This window comes from Pezoporus occidentalis, unplaced genomic scaffold (genome assembly GCF_034315485.1).
Source record: "Pezoporus occidentalis ecotype Australia unplaced genomic scaffold, CSIRO_AGI_Poc_V1 ctg28, whole genome shotgun sequence".
Lineage (NCBI taxonomy): Eukaryota > Metazoa > Chordata > Aves > Psittaciformes > Psittacidae > Pezoporus > Pezoporus occidentalis.
Window position 1 is genome coordinate 4006497 of NW_026914718.1, and position 21894 is coordinate 4028390.

Consider the following 21894-nt stretch of genomic DNA (forward strand, 5'->3'; position numbering starts at 1 on the left):
CCTGACATGGGTAGGGACACATCACCCTAGACCATGTTGGCCAAATGTGTTGGTTACCCCAGCACAAAATACTTTCTGGGAGATAAGAGGGTTAGGGCCAAGTTCTGTTTAACAGTCTCCTGGCCTCTTCTTACATTTGAGGTGATGGGGATATGATGCTTTTGTTTTTATGTTACACTTTTTAAAGAGGCAGTAAGAAAATTAGGGTACATTTTGCTGGCTGTGCTTTCCTTCACACCAAGCACACGGACTTGTGATAAAGCAGTGTTTGTCTTGGAAATCAAACACTGTTGCCAGGCCTTAATTTGATGTTCTACAGCTCAGTAGCTGGCAAACCCTGTTCAGAGAGACGGCCTTTATGAAGCTTATGGATTTAATAATCTTGCATGTTAATTGCTTCTTAAATAACCTGGCAGGGAAGCTGTTTCTAAAGGACTAAGTCTACAGTAGCGCATCAGTTACTTGGTTTTGGTGTGTTCTTGATCTGTAGAGAGGCTTAGGCAAAGGGAAGCAAAAAAGTAGCCTTACGAAGATGGGAATCTGGTGATGTTCAGTTTAATTACTTTTATTTTCTGCTGTCTTTATGGGCTCTCTATGTGCAAAGTGCACTTCAGATGCAATAAACCCTATAAAACTGGTCCTTTGCCCAACTGGCTAGTGCTTCTGAGTATTTCTAATACAAATACTAATCAAGGTACTGGGGTGTTCCTCCTTGTAGTTGTGACAGAGAAAGGAGCCCTGTGCTATGCAAAGAGATATTCTTGTGCGTTTTTGACGTGGAATTGAAGGCAGACATAACCAAGTCTGAGTAGCCAGGAAGAATTACTCAGGCAGATTGGGACCTAGCCCTTTGGGATTATATTTGATGGCCGGTATTGTGCGTTACATTTCTTGGAGGCAAGAATTACATTTCTGTATTTCAAATCAAATGATGTTGTGGCTTGGGAATGGAGGGAAGGATCAAAAAGGACCATAGATTATAGGTTGTAGAACCAAGGGTCTTGAACTTGAATTTTTCCTTTGGGGTCCTGATTTCAGAAGCAAAAACCTGAGAAGTTCTGTCTGATTCCATGCAGAGAAAGGAGAAGCAACTTAGGAAAGCAAGTCTATGATGAATGGATTATTAAAATTTAAACAAAATTTTATATGGAAAAACTCCAACAGTAAAACTGCTCAGGTCCAGCTTTCTTTTGTTGTCATTAGTGTTTTAATTTCTGTGTGTTTATTCTCTGTTTTTATTCCAGACTTTTAAAGAAGATAAATACTTGAAAGATGCTATGGATTGTAGCGATGTCATCTGGCAGAGAGGTTTATTGAGAAAAGGATATGGGATCTGCCACGGTACAGCTGGCAATGGCTACTCCTTCTTGTCTCTCTATAACCTAACTCAGGACAAAAAGTACCTCTACCGAGCTTGCAAGGTGAGCTCTGCAGCATCCCAGCACGATCACTGTTCCTTTCACATCGTAACACCCGTGCAAGAATAAACTGTGCTTGGAGCAGGCTGTTGTGTGCTAGAGCTGGAGCTGGCTGTACTGCTGGTGGTACAGCAGGGTCCCATCACTTGCTCCCAGTGAAACACACCAATATTCTATAAAGAGGAAGGAGCTAATCATGTACTCAGACATTGAGTCTGAAATCAGCCTCCCTGCATAATAACTGACTGATGTTACGTGGCGCTAATTATTCCATGGAGGCATCCACTGTCATCCGCAGCTCCTCAAGCGATACTGTTTGTAGTCTTTTGTAATTGTTTGTTTTCAGACTAGTGCCTGTGTGGGGCTTTCAGAGCTCTGAGCTGCAGTTATTAAATTGCTCACTTGGATTTTTTCATTAGTACAAATGGCAGAGAACGACACTCGGAATTTTTCTAATGGAATTGTCCATGTTCTGCTGTCAGCCCTGCCAGTTACCAAATACGAGCGCCTTCTCTGCTTCTGTTTCCTCATCTCATAAGACTGTGGTTGGGTTTTGGTTTGTTCTGTTGGGGTTTTGTTTTCAGCTTAGTTCACTGATGTTAGGTTTTGCATTGCAAACATAGCTGTTTAGCTGAGGTTAAAAAGTATTGCAATGGGAAATTTTATGAGTTGCTTCTTAGGTGCTTTTAGATGAGCTTGACTGTGTGTAAAGCTGCTGTATTCATGGAATCATAGAATGGTTTGGGTTTGAAGGGACCTTAGAGCTCATCCAGTTCCAACCCCCCTGCCATGGGCAGGGACACCTTCCACTAGAGCAGGTTGCTCAAAGCCCCATCTGGTATTCTAAATTACCTACTGTCCATCATCTACCATCAGTATCATCTCCGCCGTCAGCCTGTCCTCTGTCAGCAGAGCTTTAAAAAGCTGTTGCTTGTTTCACATTTACCCAAGCATGACGCCATGAGGACACCTGTAGGCAGACCTGCTTCCTAGAGCACTCCCATGGCACATGTGTGACTTTCTTAGACGTGGTCTCACCCACTGCTGTTGTGTGAGCCACAGCACCCAAGCAGGCGTTGCTGTTGGCATAGCTGTCAGGCTCTCCCTGTCATCTTTTGCCAGCACTGGCAACTCCCCTTGGTGCTGCATTTCTGGCTCAAGAGAGCCCTGACATTCTTCCATACCAGCCTAGAGAAAAGAAAGCCTATATCTGTTTTAAAGGCAAAAAAGGAGGAGACTCAGTTACATACCTGAAATGCCTTTGAGAGGGAAGATGTGGCACAGTGGCCAGAGGCTGTTTGCTGGAGGTGCCCAATACTGTCAGGTCTGGCAGCATATTTGCAGCCATTCTGCGTTTTAGCATCCCTGGCATTCAGTCAGGCCCTTTGGGCTCTTGCAGGGGAAATCCAGAAGCAGGGAGAGGAATTTGCTTGTCTGGAATTCTTGGAGTCTTTTCTTCTTGAGCCAGAACATGCAGGGAAGCAAGCATGCAGTTATGTTGGTACCTGAAGGGATGTAACTGGGGGAACCTGATGGCTCCCCTCCCAGGGGTGTTTGCTCACACTGAAAGCATGGGCCCCAGGGGAAGGAGTCCATCCAGCAATCCCTGGTTGCTTCTCAAGAGCCATGGAACACTCACAAGTGAACCAGAAGAGCCCTGTGAATCGCAGAGACCGCTGTGCTTCTTGCTTTTGGCCTTGCAGCTTTTCTCCAGCATTATCAGAAAGGCTCCCAGGAGGCTGAGCCTGCCCGGGAGAGGTGAGAGGGGCTGTGGCATCCTTGGCTGCATGCAGCAGGGAGCATCCGAGCTCTGTGCTGCTCAGCGTTGTGATTAAACCACTGCAGATGGCAAGCATGCCCAGTCTGTGACAGAGAATGGCAGATGTCATCCTGCTAGGCGAGGTTTCTTTCTTTTTCCCCTTGGTTTAACCAAGATGAGTGTGGCTTACTGGATCTGTGAGTTGTGCTGGAGCTGCGACCTTGTAAATGTTGGTTGTGCTTCAGTAGCCTGGGGTGCATTTGTTAAATCTCTGTTGCAGTTCCCAGGCTGGCAGTATACGCAGTAAGATGTGCATGTTGCAAGAACTGATTGTAGTCTAGAAATATGCCATTAATGTGTTCAGTCCTCACGTATACGATAAGGTTACGTGGGGGATTAAACCTTGGTTTGATGATTTATACCTGTCAGGGGTCCAAAAATGTTTCATTAGTTCTTAATAACAGTGTGGACCACAGTGTTTGTGGGGGTTTTGCTGGGTTTTCCTCAAGACATTCACACACATACACACACCCTTACTAAGGGAAGAAAAAAACCACCTCCCAGTAAAACAGAACAAAGTGGGGGGAAGAAGGGAGAAGATGCCACCCTTTATCCTCCTGTTAAACAGAGTGATGGCTGTGGAGTGATGCTTACACCCCATATACTCCAGCTCTATGGCTTTGGCACCTGGTAGTTAGTAGGATGTTACGTTAGTAGGTTAACTCTCTGGTTCGTTTGCTAGCAGTTTGCCCAAGTTGCAGGGGGAGCTGGGAGAAACCTCTCTGTGCTTTGCTTTCCAGGAATCTTCACACTGTATTTTGGATAAGCAGTGGTTTACTTCCAAGCACAGAAATGCCAGGGGAACTTGTAGCCCCCTGTATGCTCTGGGGAGCCATAACGGAGGAATAGATAGATGGCTGCTATTAAGTTGATCCAGATGTGATTCATAAGTCACATATATATGATGTTAGCTACTGGAGCAGCATTGATCAGACACGCTGTGAACTCTTTTTAATGGTATTCCATCTTCTGCAGCAAAATATTGATGACCATAATTGTCTAACTGTATATAGAATGGTTTTACATAAGGCTTGGCAAGAGCAAATAAATAATGCTAAATAATGGCAGCTGGAGATTTAATACTCTGAATTGGTGCAGAGTGAAAGAAAACCAAAATACAACTAACAACACTGAGTCCTGAGCACGTGGATAAACAAAGCACCGAGACAGATAAGAAACTGTTATTATAGTGTGAGAACAGTTTGAAACTGAATGTATCTCTTCTGGCAGCATTTTTCATTGCCATATAGCAGGGGTGATTTATAGGAAGCAGAAGTAAAGTACAGCCCACCTAATGACTTTGTTATGGAACTGAAACTTGTGCTATGGAAATACATCTCCTAAAACCTAATTGCAGCCTTGTCATGGTTGAAGTGGGACAAACTGATCTGGGACAGTGATATCTGTGTTGTCTCTGCTTACACGGTTTTAGTACCGAAACGTACCTTTATGTGGAGATTAAAGAGATGCAGATACTCAAGCTTTCATTTGACAGTCTTAAATCAAAATAATGACTAAAAAAACCCCAAACTCACTTTTGATGTATTTATTTTTTTGTCCTGCAGTTTGCTGAATGGTGTTTGGAGTATGGTGCACATGGATGTCGTATTCCTGACCGACCTTATTCTCTCTTTGAAGGTAAAGGGATGGCGTTGTAAATGGCATGACATTCTATGGGAAACAGGGCAACCTCAAAGTTTTGGGTTCCTCTGCTATTAAAAATAGACTCGCTCTCTACTATTACTTCCATCTAAAGGAATTCTGTTCCTTAGCTCATCCATATGTTTGAGAAACATAAGGAATCATAGGATTTAAAGCAGTGCTGCTGCTTCGTGAACAATGAGCCTAGTGTGCCACCTACCACAAATACATGAAATTACAGCAGACCAAATAGGATTATTTTACAAAGAGGCCAATCCAACGTGTGAATACAAGTAGTTATATGCTTGATTCCTGCTATATGCTGCGTTATTGTCTAAATATTTAAGGGGAGAAATAGAGCTGTTCTCATTCATGAGAGCTTCCTTCCATGCACAAGGGGAAAAAAGCAGGTATAAAATCTGTTGTATAACAGCTTTGAAATCTGTTGAGATGGTGAAGTAGTGCAGCAATAGGATGATTCGTGCTTTAATGCTGCTTTTTATTTAGTTTCTTGATTTGGGGGTCTTTTGTGGGGAGCCAGAATTGTGCATGAAATTGTCCAAGTCTGCATGTATGTGCACAAGTCTTGTTTCATTTGCATCAGGTGCTGTATTTCAGGAAGGTTCCTTTGTTTGTATGTGCTTAGCTGTTGATAAAATAGGATTTTAGTGTTATAAAACTGTGTGTATTTCTGTGCTCCCCTGCTTTAGGTGCCTCTGTTTTCTGTCACCCCAAGGCTCTTATTAGGTTATGCTGGTGTTTGTTAGTGCTTCAGGCTCTGCATGACCTCTTTATGAATAGTGAACAGTTGAATCTGTATATCATAAGTATATGATATACTATATATAAGTATATATATGTGTGTTATAAATATATATATAAGTATATACTTATCATCATAAGGATAATGAAGTTTTGCCTTTGTTTTTTAATCAGTGAAATGATGAGCAAGAGCTGCTCGAATTCTGAGGGACAGCCCAAAGCTGGGATTTACTTTCTTAAGTGAGGTAGCATTGAGGTTGTGCAGCTGAAAAGATGCCAGCAGGGAGAGCGTGGTTCTGCCATTCACCTTTTCAAGTGAAACTTGGTTTCCTGAGCACAGTACAAATGAACTTGCTTTTCTATAGGCCCTATTTGATCTGGTGAGGAGGTGTTCAAACATGCGCTGTTGCCTTTGCTGTCATCTCTGCTATTTTAATGTCAAAGATGCACAAGAATCCCTTTCTCATTATGTTTTAGGCATGGCTGGAGCTATTCATTTCCTCTCAGATATTTCAGTACCGGAGACTTCCCGGTTTCCAGCATTTGAACTTGGACCTCAAAGGAGGGAAAACAAAGTGGAACAGGACAGCTAAAACATCGTTTTGAAAGGAAACTGATGCCAAAAGAGATGAGACTGTTCAGTGCCTCTGATACCGAACCAACTCGACCCTGAACTGACGGATGGATAAACCCCTTGTCTCACCCCACCCCTGCCCCAGAGGACCATGAAGTCATTGGAGCATGAATGGGAGAAGCCACATTTCAGTTCTGTTAAAGTGACAGCTTCAGAAGTAGGACAAGAGAAGTCAAGTTTTGAACTCTCTCTCTACTGTTGTATTTGTCTTCTTCAGGTCTCTGACATGCTCTGCATGTTTATAGGTGTTGTGTGTTGACTCGAGTCTTTTGTTGTTAGCAAAAAGCTGGTCCCTGTGTGAATCTCTGTCCTGTACCTTTGTGCATGACTCACGACAGCACTGTTGCCTTCTGCAGCGTGGTTATCCAGAGAGCTCCACCTTATGCCAGAGTTTGCTGCAGGACAGTGCCCAGCTTCACTGCTGAGCTGGCAACTTCTAAAGAGATGAAAAACATGTTCATGTCCATATTTTTCTGCATTTTTCTCCATAGTTCCTAGAAGCTAAAGTGATGGAGATCAGCCTTTTTTGGTGAAGAGGTATGTTCTCAGAGAAGTTTAAAGGGACATGAATTGTCTTTTGCTGCTATTGCTGGAGGGTTTTGCTGAAAGCCTGAAAAAGAGGCTTCCTTTGATACCTGGCCCTGTTTAGTGTGTTAGGCACTTAGAACAGGATGGGGATGCTTGTCCCCACCTCTGCAAAGCCACAGCCCATGGCACGAGCTTAAACTGGAGGTTGAGTCACCCATGGGAACCTCCCACTGCCACCAGCAGCAGAGCAGGGATGGCATTAACTGTGCTTCTCCTCTCCTGTACATGGCTTTCTAATAGGCCTGTCCTGCAGCATCTAGTACTGAATGAGTAAGGGAGGGTGTCAGTGCAGTTTCTCACCCTGGTAACTCAGGATGGCTGTGGCTTCCAGAACCAAAGCAGTGATTTGTTCTGGGCCCTTCCCTCCCTCTCCCAGCCCAGCTGTGTTTAGCCCATGTAGTATTACAGGAGCGATAAATACCAGCTGCTTGTGGAGGCCACAGAAGATTAATGAGCCCTATGAAACCATTGCTAGAGGGTGTAATTGATGTTTATTTCATCTTAAAATCCACACAGAAAGAGCCCTTTGCCCTTAGTTTTAACTGTGCTGCTGGTGCTCTGCTTCCCATTGCAGTGTGGTGGGGTTGTGAAATACTAGACCTGCCTCCCATTGCTCCTGAGGCTCTTGGTTTGGAAGTAGTGGGACACACTCCGAGTACACTTATAGCAGGCTTATATGTGCCAGATAGATAGATGGTAAATATACTTACTGCTGTCACCTGCTCAAGCTCTGTTGTGATCCTTCCCCCAGGTCTCCTTGTGCTGTGTCATTCCAGGTGCTTATTTTAATGGATGTGTGACTTGTGGGCCATCTGCTGAGCTCCAGTGTTTGCAGACAGGCTTGGAAATGCAGTGTTGCCTAAGTGACTTCCTTGAACCTTAGAGAGTCTGTTCCCAAATCCATTGGGATGTTAAATCATCTCCACATTCAGTTCTGCCAGTGCAGGGACAGCTTAATGTCACAGTGTGACTCCTCCTGGTTTGTCAGGTAGGACTAAAACAGCAGAGCAGCTTGGGCAAAGGGCAGAAAATGAGTTGTGAGACACCAAACCCAGCTGAGTCTGTACAGCCTGGGGCAAGGGAAAAGGCAGCAGGAGCAAGGGATGCTCCAGGGCAGGGAGGTGGGGTGAGGCAGACCTGAGCAGAGCTGCAGCAAGCAGTGAGTGACAGGGAGAGCAATGCGCAGAGTGAACCACCAGAGCCCATCTCAAATGAAATGTTCCTCCATGGCACAGGCCTGACTCTCAGCCTGTGCATCACTGATCCTGCCCATAGGTAAAGCCAGGGAGGAACCTTGCCCAGGGTGAAGTCTCTCAAATTCTAGGAAAGGAGGCAGGGGACAGCTCCCATCCTGTTCCACATCACCCCACCCCTTATTTTCTTTCCCCTCCACACCTGGGATGGGTTAACAGGGGCTTGGGGCAAATTGCAAGCATGTGTTGTACTGACAGCTTCACATGGGGGGGCAACAGGCAGGTGTTCAGTCAGTGACGGTATAGAGATATATATATATATACACACACACGCATATGTTGGCTGCTGAGCTTGGAGTGGCACCTGAAGGAATTCCCAAGGGAATTAAAACTTGCTGGTTTAAAAAAATCCATATGCATCCACACACTTGGAGACCTGCTTGGTATTAAACTCTTCTAAGATGCTTGAGTGCACCCATCAAACTAAGGAGCCAGTCAGCTATCAGCAATTTGTGTACCATAGCCAGTCTTCTGCTGCACTGGGGCACGACACTGACTTCCTCCACAGAATCCTCTTGGAATTGAGCAAGACTGGAAACGTATTGAGTTGGGAAGTGTCTGACAGTGCACCTGCCTCATGATGTGACTTTCCATGTGGCTCTTCCTTCCTGTTCCTCACAGCGCTGCGGGATCTGGGTGGCCAGCTAAGAAAGGGTATTACGTGAAGGTGAAAAGAGGCATTTCACCAAGGCATTGTTTTCACAAATCACTTCAAACTAAAAATGTGGAAAATGTCTTAATATTCCCTGGTTTGCTTTGTCCGTGTGTAATAAGTCTTATCTGTTGCAAAAAGCAGTAGTGTTAATAGTGGAGATGCTCTTTGGGCAGAAAAAGAGGAAAAAATGCTGATGTTTTGTTCTTTGGCTTTATTAGTAAAGATCAAGCTGTGTGGTGGTAACTGGTGTGATTCCTTGTGGTGTTTTCCTTTTTTCTTTCCTCCTGTTGTACTCCTTCCTTCCCCCAGCACCGGGGCGAGAGCTGTCCCACTGATCTGACCTGCCCTGGGCAGGGACACCTTCCACTAGAGCAGGTTGCTCCAGCCCTGTCCAACCTGGCCTTGAACACTGCCAAGGATGGGGCAGCCACAGCTTCTCTGGGCACCCTGTGCCAGCGCCTCAGCACCCTCACAGGAAGAACTTCTGCCTAAGAGCTCATCTCAGTCTCCCCTCTGCCAGGTTTAAGCCATTCCCCTTGTCCTCTCCCTACAGGCCCTTGTCCAAAGCCCCTCTCCAGGTTTCCTGTAGCCCCTTTAGGCACTGGAGCTGCTCTAAGGTCTCCCCTTCAGGAGCCTTCTCTTCGCCAGGCTGAACCAGCCCAGCTCTCTCAGCCTGGCTCCAGAGCAGAGCTGCTCCAGCCCTCACAGCATCTCCAGACCCTCCTCAGGATGAACTCTGTCTGAGGCCTCTCTGCCCAGCTGACTAACACCTGTTTTCCAGCTGTGATAAAAGCTGGAAACACTTGATGGGTTTCTCTAGCTAGGCTTTAACAGAAGGAAACCTGAAGTATGCTGCAAGCAAGGGGCAGTGTTCCTGTTTCACAAAGCTGCGTGAGCCACTCAAGGCTCTCCTTACTACTTAGAGCAACTGCTGCTTTTTTGAATTAATGGCATTTCTGCTCTGTAGGTAAGGTAATCTGTACAAAGTGAGGTAGATAAATGCATTGGGGCTTTTCTAACACAGTACTTCTTTGTAACCCTATCAAAATAGGGTAGGATAGAGGCGGGAGGAGGCCCGTATGCTGTGTGTCAGGTAATACCTGAAGCCTTGTCCCAACAGGGTGCTTTGATGCAGCAGGCTTTGTCCTGGTGAAATTGTTCACTTGCCTCCCATTTGGTTCCATGCTGATGCAGAAGTGCCCCTCTCTGCCCAGCACTGCAGCTGTGATTTGTACACAGGGAGCACTCATGACCCGTCTTCAGCGTCTTCAGCCACTGCTTCTCCTTGACATCTGCAAGTGGGCTGCTGTAAATCCTGCTGCAGCTATGAGATAAGCTGGGGTTAAGCAGCAGGACAAGGACACAGAGATACACACAGCTATCCTTGTGACTTCTCTCTATACCTCAAGCCAAAATAACATGTGCAGCTAAGGAGCTACCTTCACCTGCAGGGGCTGGGGTGGGAGCTTCACTTGTCACTTCCCTCTGCTTTCTCTGCTGTCCCATTCACCCTGCAGCACACAGCAGCTTGGGACAGTGCCTGCCAGTTGTCTGTCTCCTCTTTAACAGCATTATTACCTAGCAGGTGCTCTGTAGGAACTGCCTTATGCTGGATCTTCCCCTGCTTGGGCTTTCTTTAGTGGTTTCCTGGCCAAAGAGTACTGTAAAATCTCACAAGGTAGCTCAAACCCTCAGCAACAGGGCATTGCGGGGCGGATGGACAATGACTCCTACATGGGACCTGCAAATACTTCCTGGCCCATTTATTTCACCCACTGAATTAGAAGTGATGCATTAGATGATAGATCAGAAAAAGAAAATTAAAGAAGCAAAAACCAGTAAGGCTCTACCATCTGACAAGGTGGTGTAACCTCCTGGCTGACCTATGTGTCAAAAAAGGTAGCATCTTGGGTATATGCATATAAAACTAACCCATCTGAGGGGCTGGAGTTTGCTGTAAATAGGGAAGACAGAGCAGTACCTCCTTTGCTTCCTCACATAGTCTGAAGAGCTTGTTGGAACAGGCAGTCCCAGCATTGGAAGCTGTCACAGGGCTCTAAAGAAAAGGGAAAAGAAAACCCATCCACACAGCAAAAAAAAACTTGTCACTACATTAGCTTTTCCCAAAGTAATGAGACACGAGTGCAGCTGCCTGGCAGCACCAAGCAGAAGTGGAGGGTTGGTACCCCCCTTGTCAAGCCTATCGACAGCACAACTGATGACCGAGGCACATGGAAGGTGCTGCAGGATGCTCCAGGCAACACTTGCCCCTCTCCTGCGAGCTATGAGGCACTCAGTCACACCAGGGAGCAGAGAGAGAGACCCAAGGGGAGGGGAGAAAAGAGAACAAACATCTGTGAATGAAGTTTGTGCTACCTCAGCCCAGCAGCCCTGGCTTGACGGGCTCTCACCCACCTTGGCAGTGGTGCTTCAGCTGCTCCGAGCCTCACAGCAAGTGCTGGGGCTGTGTATTTGCTGGAAGGCTGAAAAAGCAGCAGCAGCAAAACCTGATGAACCCTCAGACTGCAGCAAACTCAATTCACCCACCAACACAGAGCCATCCCTCAACAGTACACAGGGCAGCAAGCAGGTTGGAGGGAAGATGCTTTATGGGAAGAAAACTTACCTTCCTGGGGAAAAAAAGCATCTCCTGATCCTGGGAGGTTCTCTGGCTACAGCCAGCTCTTGCCTTCAATGTGAGCCCAATGTCACCAGTGGCTGAAGGGTGAGCTCTAGCCTGACTACTCAAAGAGGCTTTACAGCCCTGCTGTAAGACATTAAAGCAAGCCTCATTGCTGCTTTTCTTCTGAGCGGGGATCATCTTGAGTGAGATCACTCTCCTGCTGCAGGGCTGAAAGGAGATGTGTGGAATGTACAAGAAGGGATGAGGAAGAACCAAAAGCTGAAGGCAAGTTAATTCCCAAAGTCTCCTGGGATAGGCAGCACCTGAAATGCCAGACAATGACTACAGAGTCACTCTGCACCCCTGCTTGCTGGTAGTAGCTAACTAGAAGGTGATGCTAGAAGTATATTCCTCCTCTTCTCCCCTCTCAAACCAGAGCAAACCCCCCAGGCGTGTCAGAGGGTCTCAGAATACCACCTTCAATTGCCCTTCAGAGCCAAATTTGATTGCAGTGTACCTGGAGGCACAAGCTGCACACAAGGACCGTCAGGTCCTGACAAGTCTATAAAGGCCTCTGCTCATTCCCTGCCTGCATGATCCCCGAGGAGGAAAGAGAGCAGAGCACAACCAGTCTTCTATAACCTTTGCTCTTCCTCGCTGAGCCAGGACAGTGAAGCCTCCAGCTGAAAACCAACTGCCCACACACAGCAAGAGCAGGTTCCCTCCTCTTCCCAAGCCTGGGCTTGTCACACAAGCCCTGGACATATGAAGGAGGCCACACCAGGGCTAAGGGTTAAGTGTACCAAGAGCCCCTGGCAGTGCCTTTGCTCTCATCAAAGCAGTGTATTTGGAGATTGCACTGTGGCAGAAAGGGACTGAACCCCTCTCTCCTTCCCATTTCTGCCAGGGTCACAGCAGCAGAGACCTCAAAGGTTCCCTTACCCATGTATTGCATTCCTCCCAATCACTGCCTCCTCACACGTACAGCAAACACGTTTTGAGAACACACAACTGAAGAAAGGACCTCAAGGGGATAACGTTTATGTTCCTGGCTGCCCCCCTTCCAAGGCTCAGTGGCTCAGCTCTAGGATTCTACCCAAGCACTGTTCAAGGCATTTAAATCCCACCCTGCATCACTCCCAATCTTCAAGAACCAGGTCACAGATCCCCACAACACATTAAATCAACTTCCTGATGTAGATGGCAGGATCCCAAAGGCAAACACCACCCTGCCTCATCAGTGAGGCACCAAAGTATCAGCTATGTTAGAGAGAGGATGCAGGAGGAGCACCCAGAGAATCCAGCACAGGAATCCCAACAGATGAAGCATCCACTACACCACGCAAAGTCCACATCAGTGAGGCTGCAGCAGCTGGCAGCTCCTAAGGCATTACTACTGCCAAGTCCTGTTGCAAGATGAGGCTTTCCTTTACCTGTGTGACCTGTCATCACTGCCTGCTGGTGAGGAGGAATCCTGCCCTTTCCAGAGGCGTGCCTGTAGTCTGTTTCACATCTGTCTTGCCAAAGTGCTGTTGAGTACCAGTCTCTCGGTGGTGTTAGCCCTGCCTTTGCTCCAGCTATGCACACAAGAGGTCACACTCCGAACACAGCTCAGTGATACAAAGAACTTTAAACATACGGCTCAGGAAAGAGCAATGAAGAGGGCTAAAGGTACAGCAACATCCAATCTTACTTTACTAAAACACATTCCAAGGGAAAGCCTGCACAAGTTTTATGAGCAACAGAAGCCTCCAAGACAGCAGAATCACAGAATCAACCAGGTTGGAAAAGACCTTTAAGATCATCAAATCCAACTGTTCCCCAGCACTACCAAGGCCACCACTAACCCATGTCACTGAGGGCCTCATCTACACGGTGTGTGAACACTTCCAAGGGACAGTGACTCCAGCACTGCCCTGGGCAGCCTGTTCCAATGCCTGAGCACCCTTTGGGGAAGGAATTGTTCCTAATCTCAGTCTAAACCAGCCATTTCCTCTTGTCCTAGAAAAGACCTTCATTTCTACTCCACCCATCCTTCAACCCACCAACCCAACCTTGCAAAATGCGCAATGTACACTCCTGATAAGCTTCGTATTGTTGGTATCACCCTACTGAAAGTTACAGGGTTTCTCCCTTCTTTCTCTCCACATCTTGTTTTTCAAACTAAGAGGGGGGAAAAATAAAGGAAAACCTAAAAACTTCCAAAAGCGAGGCAATGAGAGGAAAGGCATGTAAGCAGTTTGCAAGTAATTCATATGGATTGACCATATAGGTACTGGGTTTTCAGAAGACCAAGCAAGTTTGCTAGCAGAGGAGTGCATGTGTTGTAAGAGGTAGTGTCATCCATCAACACTAGCAAATAAACCAGCCAGACTTCACCACTGAAATCACCAAGTTGGATTTCAATGTACAGCATAAGAATTCACTATAAAAGGCTTCTATTCAATGTGTCCAGGAAAATGCCTGCTGTCACAGATACATCTTGAAATACAAAAGGACATAACAACATCTATCTACTAACAGGAGGTCTGCGGTCATTTCTCTTGACAGAAAAAGAAAGGCTGGATTTCCTTTAAAAACACTGTGTTATACACAACCACATTCAGTGACATTCAGCTTTGAACTTCAAGTGCACACTAATTTAGAAACTATATACAGTTGCTGTGTGCAGATGGACGCAGTCATCACATATAAAGTGTACTTCTTTGTCATCTTAAGTGTCCGCTGGGTCTACACTGCACACACAGAAGTACTTTGCTTTGGTCCTCATTTATGATGCACAGTGAGGGAAAGCTTATTTCACCCCAAAGCTAGCTCTGCTCTGGATGACTAACTCCACCAGCAGCTTTTAGTAACAGTGACCCTTAGTAGTTTTTCATAATGAAAGGGATGCTCTTTTCTGCCAGTTCTGCAAAAGCCAACTTAGGAGAGAGTTCTCATAAGCCACTGGCATGCATTAACAGCACAATAAAGCTTTGGCTCCTTGTGCAACACAGATCTTCAGATTACTCCATACCAACTTGGTGACCTCTGTGCCCTGGCTGGAGTGACACAGGAGCAGCTGCTGTATTGGCAGTCAGTGAGCATCTACCTGGTACCCAAAGGACCGTATCAGACTCTTAACCCTCAGCTATGCTGCTTGTGAAGGTCCTTCAGAAGCAGAAGGTGATGGCATCTTTTGTCATTCATTAGCAACATGGTTCTGCATATGCACGAGAAGGTCCCATTAGTATGTATGTAGTCATGTCTCAGCAGCTTCACATTGCTGCTAGCATGGATGGGTGTGAGAGCCCTCACAGGTAAAGGGGCTTTATGATTATCTGAAGGCACTGACTTGCTACTGAGACAGCCAGCCACTAGCATGAGATGGTGAACTGGGAGTGCTGGGGCTGCTCACAACAAAACACACGATGAGCTAGGAGTCACAGAGAGCCAAACTTCTGTGCCTCAGGTCAAGGAACTGCTCTTAAGCACCAGTCCCCAAAAGTTATTTATTCATCTAGCCTACAGAAGAGAGCAGTTTTACAGATGTGTCACCTGGAGAGGACAGCTCTACTCTGTGGCAGCAGTAAGACCATAATGAAAGCTACTATTTCTCAGGGATAAAACTCCCCATTAACAAAGGGAGCAAACTTCCAGGTTTCCATTCTTTCTTACTTCCCAATTTAGGGAAGAAAACTTTGCTACATATTTCAGTGTTTCTAACTGTTCCGTTGAGAGGCACAAGCACAGATATTATCGAGGTTATAACACCTCCCTCTCACTACCAACACTTAGGTCATCAGCTGTTTCATACAATCTCACTGCTGTCAAAACCACGCAGGCAAGATGCTGGTCACACAGGCAGAGTCCAGGTACTGGTCAAGTCCCAGTCCTCCACTTTTTAGATGCATGGTTTAAAGTAATGACTCCCTCTTTTCGAGGGCACTTGGCAAAGCCCCTGCTATGACCTGACCAACGCTGATGCTCCAGTTACAGCAACTTCTATCACAGCATCTTTCTGCTGTTTGTCAGAACTGAGCTGTACAACAAAATTGTAACAGAAAAAGATGGTGGTTACCATTTGTGGTAAAAGCATTGCCCTGCCTCTTCTACTTCTACCCTCTGCTCTCTGCCATTTCCCTTAGATGAGGGCATTTGTGCTATGGGGTCATCACTCTGGGATTGCATAAGGAACTGCTATCAATAGCCTACCACAATGCAATTTAACCCATGATTGAAATGAACAATAAATAAAGAGAAAGACATACAGGTTTTAAATATAGGTTTCCATTAAAAGCATTACAAAGACAACTTCTCTCATTTTGAAGACAAAGAAAAAATACACTTCTACTAAAAAAAAAAAAGAAAAAAGAAAAAAAATGAAAAAAACCCTTTAAGATCACCCCTTTGCAAGTAACTTTGAATGGGGAAGGTGCAGGGAAGGGAGGGAGAGAGAACTTGCAGAACTAGCAAGTGTTCAAAAGGGTGGATACCCTCCATTGCGGTCATTTTACAATGGCACCTTCTTCTCACACAGTCAGGTCAGAGAGCCAGAGAGTCCTCACGTGGAGGATTTCACCACCTGCTCGTAAGGGGGAGGTGGTGTGTTGCAGTAGGAAGGTGGCGGGGGGTAAACCGGGTTTCCTTGCGGGGAATTGGGCTGGACGTGGAAAGCCATAGCCATGGGATTCATCACAGGTCCACCTGGATCCGTGTAGTACGGCACTCCAGGTTGTTGTGACCCTGAAAGAAAGGAAAAAAGAGAAAAGGTATCAGCAACAGCATCAGGTTGTGCTCTCCCAGGGCCTGTGCTCTGCATGCTTGGACAAGTTTTCTCATGGTGTTCATCAGAGCAAAGACAAGGAGCCACCTCTTTCCTATTCCAAAGAAAACCCAGGCTTGCAGGACTTCTTGAGATTTCCCCAAAAAGGTTCAATTTTGCATGCAACAGAAATCATTCAGTGCAACAAAGGGCACCACTGCCCCAAGTGACTACCAATTGAGAGGGAAAACACTGAGCTCTGCTCAGTTCCCCAGATAGAAAAGCTGCCAGGCCTGCAGAGAGAAGAGTGGGATCCCAGATGGACAAAGGGGTTTCTGCTGCAACCCTGACCCAGGAGTTAAGCCTTGCAAAAGGGATTCAGATTATTCTGTGGTGTACTGGATCTGCCTGTAAGCCAAAGAGCATCTCAAATAGATAGTTTCCCTTCTAGGCATGATAAAGCTAAGGAGTAAGCATGTATGAAGCAAAACCCCAAGTTGAAGCCAATTATGGCTGGCTAACACAGTGCGACAAGATTGCTTTGCACAGATTAAATTTAGGAAATGATGTTGGAGCCTGTAGGGACAAGGAAAGGAAACGGAGGATCAAAGGCAGAATTCCTTAGTTGTGACACATGAGGGGTAACAGACCTGCTGCCACGAGGAATAACAAAGGTGGCGTGTAACCCTCCTCAGCTACTGCAGCGGCTGGTGGAAGATGACTTAAAGCAATTAATTCCAGCAACTAAAATCAGAGAGTGTCTCTATCTCAAGATGTAAATTAGTTTTCTTCCCTTTCTCTCTGCCTGTTTACACAAAGCTTGCCTTCAACAAACAAAATGACTGAGCAATAGGTTTTCTTCTTTTGGAACTAGTCTGGTTTTCCTGTAATGACACAGATTCTAAGGGATTTTCCCCTCAATCATTCCTTTCTGTGACTTAGTGACACTAGGACTCAATATTGCTACAGAAGGAATAAATGCCGATTGAAGCTTTCACCATCCTTTAGTACTTTAAGCATTCAGGAGCTACATACCAAACCTAAAAAGGTGTCCTGGTATCAAATTAGATGGGTCAAGCCATAAGGCTTGGGGGTACAAAGTGTCCCAGAGCCTGGGGTGTCTGCCTAGAGAGCTTTGTTTGGACACTCAGCAGGAAAGCAGATAAGCAACGCAGTTATCTCCTTCTTAACACAATAACCTTTAACACACCACACAGCAGTTTTTCTCTGAGTGCAGAGAGCTTCTCCGCAGCCTCCTTCCCTTTGCTGCAGTAATGAGAAGCCCTTGTTCTGCTTCCACCTGTAGCATCAGCACATGGCTGCAGGAGAAGCAGGCTGGGAACAGGAGCTGAGCCCTACCTCTCCACAGTTTGAGCTAATACCCTCTTCTGTAGCATTTTTCTTTAAGCAGTTTTGGTTTTAAGTTACATCCTGCCTAGCTCCACGTTTCTACCGGGGAAATGGGAGAGGTTGGGGTAGCTCCCTGCAGCTTGCTCATGAGGAAAATACCTGTTTTCATTAAAGCTTCTGTGTAGTATTAAAACTTGGAGGGGGGGAGGCAGGGGGCAAGTGTGGACACCAGTCTTTTGAAATATATTTTCAGTTCATTAAACCCAGCAGGAAACACCACCTGAGTATCAACTTCCTTATGGGAACAGCTCAGTAAGTATTTGCTAAGTGTCTACAAAGGGACCTGACCTTTTCTAACACCTGAACTACCAGTTTGGGGCTGTGTAGGTTAGGACTGAAGTGAAAGATACCACCAGGTCTGCAAACTGCTGCTTGAGGCGTTCAATGCATTTTCCCATTCAGGCCCACAGAAAAAGCACCTCCCACTTCCAGGTTGCTGCTGGGACGGCAGGAGATGCTGCACGGAAGGAGAGAGATGGGCAAGGAGCCACATTTCAAGTGCTCCACTGCAACAGTGAATTGGCTACTGCCCCCAAACCTGGAAGAGGAGCTAGCAGAAAATGCGAACTGGTTTGACTACTCATTCCCATTGCTTTTGCTGTTGAATATTCCCAGGATAGAAGTCCAAAAAACCAACAACCAACAACCCAAATTGGTGGGGTTAGCTCAGAGCCCAAAGCTTTTAAGTAACAGTAATAACAGTCTGGATGCAGGTGGCATAAGCAGGTCATCAAGGGACTTGTGCTCGTTTTATATTTTACCCACAACTTGTGTTCCATGAAGTGTCACAAAAAAACAAAACTGCTCTAAAATTAAATCTGGTATTCACCAATCCAGCCAAAAATGGTCCCTGTTCACATAATCTTGAGGTTATTTTTCAGGCTTCAAAGTATGACTTTAGTTACTTTGGCTCCTCCCCAACCCTCCACTGTTGAAAAATAAATACTCTCTGTGGAAATGCTTGTTCAGTCAAGCAGAAAAACAGATGCTAAATGGAAGCCCTATAAAAAAACCCAACTCTTAGGATTTAAACACAAAGAGGGTGAATAAAGCGTCAGTTTGTGTCTGTAACATCTTTCTATCCATTTAGGCCTGTGAAAGAGGGAGGAAATGCATGTCTATGAGTACATGCTTAAGGATGCAAAAAAGAGTGTTTCCACAGCCTGCACAAGGCACATGGGTGTGAATAGCTGGCACAACAGCAGGGACAGCACAAATGCTGCATCTCTGCACAACACTCACAGTCATAGGTATCTAGAAGGGCTTTAGAACACTTTTCTAAGGAGGCTGTCTTGACGCAGCCACAGTATTGCACAGAGATGTAATGGCTCAGAAGGCGATTTCTGATAGAGAGGTTTGAAGCACCAAATTTTCACAGAGATCATCCTTCTCATTATAAACCAGTTGTATTGCCACTCTCAAGTCAGTATGAAACAAAACCCAGCTGCCAGTTAAAACAAACAGTTGTCAGAAAAGGTTTCATTATCCTCTGGCTTCAGCTCCCTCTAATACAATGTGCAGTAAAATGACAGCCTGGGAGCAGAAGCGTCAGTGTAGAAGTATGCCTGCATGTGTACTTCTGCTGGCACAAATTAGCACTGGCTTATGCAATCTGGAGAGTGGTTAAAAATGTCTCGCTTTGGCCCTGATGAGGCAGGAAGAAAGCAAGCACCAGAGTGTGCACTCAAAGTCTCAGCACTATAAAAGATCTCCCAACTAGAGAGAACTGGATTTAAAATGCTCCCATAAGGCGCAAACATCTGCTTACAGGTGAGTCTTACTTCTCAGGATTCTCCCAACTGGGACTATCTAACAGCTAGACGGGAAAAAATAAGAAACTTAGGAAGCAGTACTGCCAGAGGAGCTATCTCTAGGTAGATCCTCCTGTTGCTCACAGCCATCACTGGCCAGAGAGACAGCAACCAGACTAACAAGGGGAGAAGGACCAGTCTGCTGCAGAAAAATTGTATCACAGAGAATGGAAGGCAAATCAAAAAGAGAATACTTGATAGCCAGATTGTGAAAGAAAAACATTAGGCGTTCCTTCACTTCTGACAGATGTTACCAACTGTATTTAAAAATCTTTCTTCATGTCACATTTTGGATATCATTTCACTATTGCTTTGTCTATGCTGCAAAGTGCAGCACTCCTTCCATACATGTACAGACAGCTGTAGAGGTATTAGGAACCAAAACAGAAGGGAACTGAAAGTCCTGTCATTCTGAGTTTCAAAACCACTCAGTACACTGCAGCTGAATTATGCTGTTTGAAAGGCAGAAGACTTTACTCAGCCCAGGAGGTAGCTGCATGGCTTCATGCAGTGCAATCCCTTGTCCAAATCCCACAGTTTCTGAAACCTAGACAAGCAAAACCCCCAAACCCATCCTTTTTAAATGCTTTGGCAAATATAAGAAATTAGTGAAACTTGTTTAACAAGCTGTGTCTGACCTGACGCAGTGTTGACTGGTTGTCTGGTGTAAGACACGTTAAAAGTAGGTTCTTCTACTAGTGGAGGAGGGTACATCCGCCTTCGGATAAAGAAACCAGCTCCGCAACAGAACAAAACTCCCATCATCAAAAGGAACCTAGGCAAAGAGAAAAGGGAAGTCAAAACCCATCTGCATATAGGCAGCTCTCATACCCAGACTGTTCACTGAGAGAAACAAGAGTATCATCTAGCAGTCATCAGCCTACAAGTTTTAGCAGGGTTTCTTGACCCTTGAAAAAAGGTCTATGTCATTTGAGATAGCACTCATGAGGCACTTATGGATATATTATAGACCTCTTCAGCAATTAGTACTATTGTCCAATATTTTCTGTTATGTAAAATAGAAATCTGAAACTACAATGCCCCTGAACTTTTGGAAAGTTAAGGGTCACACCTGATCTTTGCCACTGGGATGCTGAACTGAAATTCCAGGTTAGTACAGTTTCAAACTGTGTATCTTGGACATAAGCCTCATGCTTACTGCATTCAGGCTGGCCAGGTTTGTGGTAGTTGCCCTTAAAAGAAGATTTTTAGATGTTCTTAAATTACTCAACACTGCAATTTTGTTTCCCATGGGAAATATGGTAGCTGTCACTTAAAGTCAAGCCAGAAGACTGAAGCACTTGGCACTGAAGATTACTAACTTTCCTTTGTGCTTCCTAGGTGGGATATACGTTCTCAACGAAAAGGACATAATTTTGCTCCAGTTCTTTTCTCAGGTCCTTTTCCAACCTGACTACTCTGTCCTCATCATTCCCTTGCCTGGGTGCCATGGAAACAGGCACATGCAGCAAGGGCAGGTCAGAAGATTTTGTTCTTCAGACAGTGGCTTTCACTGTTGCATTGATCCATTATCAGACATGCAAGTGACTGAATCAAGCTCCCATAAACCCAAATGGTTCTTCTGCCTGTAACTGCCACCTCATTTTAGGGCCTTTTACTGGAAGGCAGTGCCAACTGTGCTCTTTTGGAAAGGATGGAATACGGCCAGACGCCACTGAAGTTGGCCAGAAGCAAGCTTACACACCATCCTTATCTCCTCTGGAGCATTTCTAAGTGCCCACGAGGAAGAGTGTGACACTGCATGGCAGCAAGTTGTATTTCATGCAAGGGGTCAGATTCTGTTCCTTATTTTTACAGTGGAAACGAGAGCAGAAGGAGGCCCCATTTCTGTAAGCCTATATTAATACATTCCCTTTTGGCAGCGTTCCTGCAAAGGATTTGTTCTGAACAGAAAAACAGAGATTTACAACGTCACCCCAGGGATTGAGATGTAGAGCTCCTCAGTTATATCAGTGAGGATTGTACACCCAAATCCCACAGTCAGCTTCAGGAAATCTCTGTATTATGATCAGGCTTCTTGGTTTCAGTGTTTATTCGTTTCCATTTTGAAGGAATTTTTTTTCTTTTAAGCAGTCTTCAAATCAAATTCTACATAAAAATGCTTGAAACTCATGTTTCCTAGGAGAGCTTTTGCTTTCTCTCTCCTGCAATAAGAAGCTTTTATTCAGGTGCTTTCCTAAATTCCTCTCCAAAACGAATTCACCTTATTTTTTCATTATGCATATAACAGTGCTTAGTTTAAGCTTTATCTAGATTACTGAGCTGCTGGTTTCACAAGCTCAATCTTCCTGCCTTCTTTCGCCTTGCTGTCATCTCCAGTAAAATCCTCATAGTCATAAATGTACTTCTCTTCCTTTTTAATTGAAGCCTCAATTCAGCTGGCAGGAATATCTTAAGCCCTGCCTAAATGCACAATCCTCCTTATACAATCCTCTTTTAAAACTGAGTGCTCAAAAAAAGCGGACAAACGCTGCTGCTTGGTAGTAGCTGGGACAGGCATAAGGAATTCAGCTAT

The 21894-nt window shown here is 45.4% G+C and overlaps 2 protein-coding genes across 2 annotated transcripts in view; one reads left to right on the forward strand and one right to left on the reverse strand.

Moving 5' to 3' along the window:
- Positions 1-7330, forward strand: part of LANCL2 (LanC like glutathione S-transferase 2) — a 29839-nt gene extending 22509 nt beyond the window's left edge. Inside the window, exons 7-9 of the mRNA XM_062625350.1 lie at positions 1245-1421; positions 4803-4875; positions 6118-7330. Of these exons, the coding sequence (XP_062481334.1) occupies positions 1245-1421; positions 4803-4875; positions 6118-6233 (366 nt within the window). The 3' untranslated portion in view covers positions 6234-7330. The remainder of the gene's footprint in view (positions 1-1244; positions 1422-4802; positions 4876-6117) is intronic.
- An 8310-nt stretch (positions 7331-15640) lies between these two features.
- Positions 15641-21894, reverse strand: part of VOPP1 (VOPP1 WW domain binding protein) — a 62831-nt gene continuing 56577 nt past the window's right edge. Inside the window, exons 4-5 of the mRNA XM_062625416.1 lie at positions 19997-20133; positions 15641-16118 (exon numbers count right to left, since the gene is read on the reverse strand). Of these exons, the coding sequence (XP_062481400.1) occupies positions 15937-16118; positions 19997-20133 (319 nt within the window). The 3' untranslated portion in view covers positions 15641-15936. The remainder of the gene's footprint in view (positions 16119-19996; positions 20134-21894) is intronic.